Raw genomic sequence first — 6,328 nt, 5'->3', positions numbered from 1 at the left:
TAGATACCTGAAACTGTCTTCCTGTGGAAGCAGTACATGTACACAGTAAAGGCATTCATGAACTCCTGAGATGTGTAACGGAGGCATAGGAGACAGGTAGTTGGGGCCAATCGGCTCTTTTGTGCCGTCGCCGTGTGTACCTGAACCCTTTACCTTGAATAACTCATGCAGCGCACACCCCCGAGGCCAAGCGGCTTATCTTCCACAGACTGGTCTGACGGGCTCACGGGCGCGAGAGTTGTATCAGCGGAGTAACCCCAGCTGTGTGCTTTACCTTTATGTTTAATGATGTGCAGTTACGACAGATTTCATAAACTCAGCACGTTTATCGCACAGCCGCATCCTCCCCGCTTGTGTGACCCAGGCCACGGTCGCGCAGGCACAGCAGGTTCCTGGACTTGATCCACGCACTGCAGCCCGAAAGGGTGCGAACTGTAACCTTTTATAGCCACATGTCGGACTCGTTAACTGGTTTTATTCCCAGTAAAATAAGGTCTTTCACCTGGATACGTGTCCTGCAGGAGTTACTGAGCCCTACCTTTCTCTCGATACTAATTAACTCTTCACATAAAGCAGCGAGGCGCCGGCTTCAGCCTATAAACACCTGCACCTGGCAGAGATGGGGGCTCTGGACCTCACCGGCAGAGGTTACAGGGCAGTTCTGGGGCGCTCGTCCCGTCTAGAGAGACAGCCGTGGCATGTTTAAACTGCTCCTCATTCACAACGTGGAGGGAGACAGGCGAGAGAAGCTTTATCCCCAAACGGTCATACGAGAGACACGGAAATCAGAGCTGCCCAGACGTTTATTCGCAGTAAAAATATAGAAATGCATTTATTTTATCCCCACATCGACGGATTATATGAAAAATAATTTGAGGTTCTTAGCATAAAGGAAGCAGACTAGAAAGAGCGGTTAGTGCGCAAGGAACACGCATGTGCTGCGCTGCCGGCACGTGTTATGATTGGCGGTGTCGCCATGGCGGGGTTCTGCGCCGTTGGAAAGGCTACGAGAGGCACAGTCGGTGAGAATCATCTTTCAGTTTCTGTTGCATGACGAGCGATTATCAGACACGGGGGGCTGCACCGCTGGCGTTTCTGGGGCCTTTAGATCCAAATTTCAGAAGTGGAGTCACCCCCCGGGTATCTGATCTCGTGCGCCAGCACGGCGCCACCCGGCTCCTTCCCAAAATCCACCAGGAAATTTTTATTCAACTTCAGTCCTCCCTTCTCTGTGTCCACATCAACCTGCATCATCACAGAGCCCTCCCTACAACAAAGCGCAGAATGTGAGAGCGGCACCCCAGGGAGAGCACAGAGAGGGGGCACGGAGGGGACAGAGATGGGGCAGGGAGGGGACACATCAATCTGCATCATCACAGAGCCCTCCCTGGAACAAAAGCAGAACGTGAGAGCGGCATCGTCACCCAAAGCAGGGCACGGAAGGCATGAAGGAGGCCATCATACTCATATCAATAAGGCCCCTTCCAACACGCAGTGGCACACATATCCCCTCTGGCTCTTACTTGATCATGTCGGGGTAGAACTGCTTGTCCCAGATGCTGTATAGTGAGGTGGTCACATAAAGTCTCTTTCCATCCAGGCTGAGCTGGATCATCTGTGCCCCACCAGGAATTTTCCTTCCCTGAAATGAACACACAAGGGGGAAGACATTACTGGGCGCACCAAGATGCAGCTTTAAAACATGAGATGCGGGGTGCCTAGAAGGAGGCTCACTTAATGAAGAGACGCGGCTGGGAGTGCAGAGGTCTCACCGAGGAGGAACGAGAGGCTCTCACCTTTACCACCACCTGTTCAGGCTGCTCACTCAGCTCCTCATCCTTTGTGACGGTCACTGTGCCCCCTTTCTGGATGCTGCCCCCTAGAAACACCTGGCAAGAGGGAGAGACGACATCATCAACACGATCATGTGAAATAAGGCTATTTTCTTTTTCACCTGTAATTTGGGTTCTTTTAATATCTCAAACAGCATTCCCCCCACTCACCTGCCCCACCAGTTGGGGGCACCGGGGGTCTGTGATGTCATACTGCCTGATGTCACCGTGCAGCCAGTTACTGAAGTACAGGAAGCGGTCGTCCAGGGAGATCAGGATGTCAGTGATGAGACCTTTGAGAGGCAAAGAAAGTATCATCAAAGAACAGAAAGTGGGGCTTCTGTTACCCATCAGCCCCGGGGAGCTACCCTCCGACAAGATGTGTCACCCACCTGGCATGTCGGGCAATGCCCAGCCTTCCACCTTCTTACTCGGCACCTGGATCACCTTGTCAGCTGCCCACGTGCCGTCCTGTAGGGAGAAGATGCCAAAAAGCCGATGACCTACAAGATCCTTCTCCGTGTTAATGTCGCTGCTCTGCAACCGCCATTTAACCCTTTACCTGCTTCTTGTAGAAACGAAATACGGAGGAGCCTAAAGCGCACCCAACAAATCCCTGGTCGGCATCCGGATTGTGCAGGAAGCGCACCTCCAGGGGGATCAGGCCGTCCTCCCCCAGATCTATGGACTGAATGCGCGTGTGTTTGGTCCAGTCCCATATATGAATATGACGCCCGTACAAACCTGCAAACGTACGCATGTTATCGCAGTCACATGTATGGCAAAAACCAACATGGGTGACCCTGTCCGCTCCTACCGGCAGCCACATCTTCAATCTTGAAGCCGCGGTTAATGGCCTTTGGGGCTCCCCACTCGGAGCTAATCATGACGTTGTGCCGCGGCTGGTACCAGAAGTCGTAGCCGTACGGTGCAGCTTGGCCCTCCACTTCCCAGTTCCCTTTCACTTCAAAAGTCTCCGCGTCCAGTAACACGAAGCCCCCTGCAGGTAATATTGAGAGTTGGTTAGTACTGGTGGTGACCGGTGACCTGGCGTCTCAGGGAGGACGGGGAGATATCGGCACCTTTGCCATTTCCTTCGGGGTCTCCCAAGGTGCTGATCATGACGTCCCCGGAGCCGAGACAGTGGGAGGTGTGCAGACCCACCAGGCCGGTTTTCTGGAATATTTCTTCTGGTTCCACCACCTGCGGAGGAGAGAAGGACACCAAGCCTCAGAAGGGACCTTTCGCCTGATGCTGGATCATCAGGACGATCCGCAATATAAATATCGGGGGTCCCGTCACACTATATGGCCGTATATCACTCGGCCCCCCACTATGTCAAAGTACCCAAGAGCTGGATCAGTGGAACTGCCTGCGTTTAACCCAAGTTAGCCTCTCAAGCCATTTAAAAGTCGTCCCCGGACACCATGAATGAGGCGTCCCTGTGGCAGGAGGCGCTGATCAACTAAACGACTGCACGGAATACGCGGCCTCATTTATAATGTCGGCAGCTTTTGTCACATGGACCCTGCGCGACCCTGCACTCTCCAGGTTGCGATAACGCTCCTCGGGGGGGGGGTCAGCACTTTTTTTTAATTGATGGACATTGACAGACCTTGTGGATGCGAGGAGCTCGCGGGGCCGTGCCGACGTCCACCACGTAGACGCGGGAGGAGTGGAGGGAGGGCAGGATCAGGCGGTTCCTGATCTTGGTGCAGTCCCCATAGCAACTGCTGCACGTGTTCCAGCCAGAGTGGTGCAGCTCGTCATTGAGATTGGGCATCGGCAGGCGGTGGATCACCTGGAACATGGAGAAGCTCCATCAGATTGGAGGGCAGGGGTCTTATGCTTGTTCTCAGATTGCCGCAAGGTACGCAGCGGGTCACACGGACCGGGCAGCTCTTACCTGGGAGTAGGTTGGGGATTTGGGGTTCACGTCCACGGTGGCCAAGTAGTCGGGCTTCTTAATGCCGGTGGAGCGATAGATGCAGGGCAGGTAAACGATTTGCTCCCTGGGACCTGCGGGGGGGGGGAAATCCACAATTAGGCTCCATGCAAACCGCGTCAAAAAAGCAGCTACTCCTATAACGCGCACCTTTCATGGCGTCCAGCGGGGTCTTGTATCCGGGTCCGCATGATCCGTGTTTATCTACGAAGAGTCAGAGCGTCAGATAAATGCAGGCGGAACGATGTGAGATCATCGCAGGCAGAAAGCGCAGGCAGCTGCAGCGAGCTGAGGAAACAGGCAGGTACTGGCAGCAACCCGCGTTACGTAACAGGATCATGAAATCGTAACTGCCAGCCCCGGGACGCACAGCGCCGAACACACTGAGCTCTGCTGCAGGAAAAAAGCAGGAAGAGATGGGAATTCACTGGAGTGCAGCTTGGCCAAAACTGATAAGAGCGCGGGCGGGCAGGGCGTGCGGCGTGAATGCGCCCCAGAGGCCAGCGAAGGGTTAAAGCCCGCAGCAATACCTCCCTGGCTGGAACAATAAACACCAAATACACTTTTGGCTTTGCCTGGCAGGTCACGTTGTTTACCGCTTATGAACGGGAGCCGGCGGCGGGCCGAATAAACGAGGATTTATGGGAAATGTTTATGGGGTTTTATGAATCCGATGGGAATCTGAATGTTTATTGCGCAGTGAGGCAGATTTAGTGCCCCGTCATCGTGTTTATCGCAAACATTCTTTCCCGCGGCGAGGAATGCGGCCGCTACGTGTTCACCGGCGACGCGGGGAGGAGGATGCGACCCCTTACAGCACGCTCGCCGGCGCAAACAGCGGAGCAAAACGCGTCGGCTCAACAAACCAACAAGCAGGACGCAAAAGATGGAGAGAGCGGATCTCGGCAGATGGTGACCCGACTCGCGTCTAACAGTCACAAGATTTCCTTCATTCGGGGCACTTTGGGTTCATTCCACGCAAAAGCGCCTATTACACGCAAGATTTCATGGCAGGTTGCCCTGACAACCAAGGAAAGGTTCTCACTTGATCCCAAAAACCCTTGGTCAGCATTCAGCACATTAAACACAACCTATACGGCAAACGGGCAACCTATAACGGGAAACGGGCAACCTATACGGGAAACGGGCAACCTATAACGGGAAACGGGCAACCTATACGGCAAACCCGCAACCTATACGGGAAACCCACAACCTATACGACATATGTCATATTACAGCCGGTTAATCTAGCTGCAATATGCATTGTGTCATTATATATACATATCACCTACAGCCCCGTATAGATCTACTCCCCATACGGCCCCGTATAGATCTATCCCCCTAGGGCCCCGTATAGATCTACTCCCCATACGGCCCCGTATAGATCTACTCCCCATACTGCCCCGTATTGATCTATCCCCCTAGGGCCCCTTATAGATCTACTCCCCATACGGCCCCGTATAGATCTATCCCCCTACGGCCCCGTATAGATCTATCCCCCTACGGCCCCGTATAGATCTACTCCCCTACGGCCCCGTATAGATCTATCCCCCTAGGGCCCCGTATTGATCTATCCCCCTAGGGCCCCGTATTGATCTACCCCTTGTACATTGCTCTCCGTGGCACCCGCCGTGTATTCCGTGCCCCTCGTTTCTCACCCATGTCGAAACTCTGCAGGTCTGGCTGTCTCTGCCGTTCTCCAGACTCTGAACCCTGCAGGAGTCCCTTACATACTCCGGGGGAGGGACAGGGGGAGGGCACTGGGGCGAGGGGAGGATAAAGGGAGGCCCCAGGGACACAGAGAGGGGGGGGGGTAAAAGGAAGGCGCACGGCATGCGCAGGGTGAAGGAACTCTTACCCAGAAATGCCAGATCTCTACAACCAGGAAATGTTTTCAGTCCAAATAAACTGCAAGGAATCCACGCTGACCCAGAATTACTGCCTATAACACACAGCGCCCGGCCCCCGACCCAGAATTACTGCCTATAACACACAGCGTCCGGCCCCCGACCCAGAATTACTGCCTATAACACACAGCGCCCGGCCCCCGACCCAGAATTACTGCCTATAACACACAGCGCCCGGCCCCCGACCCAGAATTACTGCCTATAACACACAGCGCCCGGCCCCCGACCCAGAATTACTGCCTATAACACACAGCGCCCGGCCCCCGACCCAGAATTACTGCCTATAACACACAGCGCCCGGCCCCTGACCCAGAAATACTGCCTATAACACACAGCGCCCGGCCCCCGACCCAGAATTACTGCCTATAACACACAGCGCCCGGCCCCTGACCCAGAATTACTGCCTATAACACACAGCGCCCGGCCCCCGACCCAGAATTACTGCCTATAACACACAGCGCCCGGCCCCTGACCCAGAATTACTGCCTATAACACACAGCACGCCCGCCCCCGACCCAGAATTACTGCCTATAACACACAGCGCCCGGCCCCCGACCCAGAATTACTGCCTATAACACACAGCGCACCCGGCCCGTGACCCAGAATTACTGCCTATAACACACAGCGCCCGGCCCCTGACCCAG

General features: G+C 54.7%; 1 protein-coding gene across 2 annotated transcripts; it reads right to left on the bottom strand.

Moving 5' to 3' along the window:
* Nucleotides 1–785: 785 nt before the first annotated feature.
* SELENBP1 (selenium binding protein 1) lies at nt 786–5,533 on the bottom strand. 2 transcript variants are annotated; one of them, XM_053474782.1, is made up of 12 exons: nt 5,436–5,533; nt 3,928–3,981; nt 3,739–3,851; nt 3,448–3,633; nt 2,915–3,035; nt 2,650–2,832; nt 2,395–2,576; nt 2,225–2,303; nt 2,004–2,125; nt 1,797–1,889; nt 1,524–1,642; nt 786–1,387 (listed from the first exon to the last, which is right to left on the bottom strand). In XM_053474782.1, exons 1-12 carry the CDS (start codon nt 5,437–5,439, stop codon nt 1,105–1,107), a joined length of 1,539 nt encoding a protein of 512 aa, XP_053330757.1. In that variant the 5' UTR covers nt 5,440–5,533; the 3' UTR covers nt 786–1,104. The 2 variants fall into 2 exon arrangements, with proteins under 2 accessions (XP_053330757.1, XP_053330758.1); XM_053474783.1 differs by having other exon boundaries at nt 786–1,267; nt 5,436–5,532.
* Nucleotides 5,534–6,328: the final 795 nt, after the last annotated feature.

This window comes from Spea bombifrons, chromosome 9 (assembly GCF_027358695.1).
Source record: "Spea bombifrons isolate aSpeBom1 chromosome 9, aSpeBom1.2.pri, whole genome shotgun sequence".
In the NCBI taxonomy this organism is placed as follows: domain Eukaryota; kingdom Metazoa; phylum Chordata; class Amphibia; order Anura; family Pelobatidae; genus Spea; species Spea bombifrons.
Note: the sequence above shows the minus strand (reverse complement) of the source record. Positions and strands in the feature narration are given on the sequence as shown.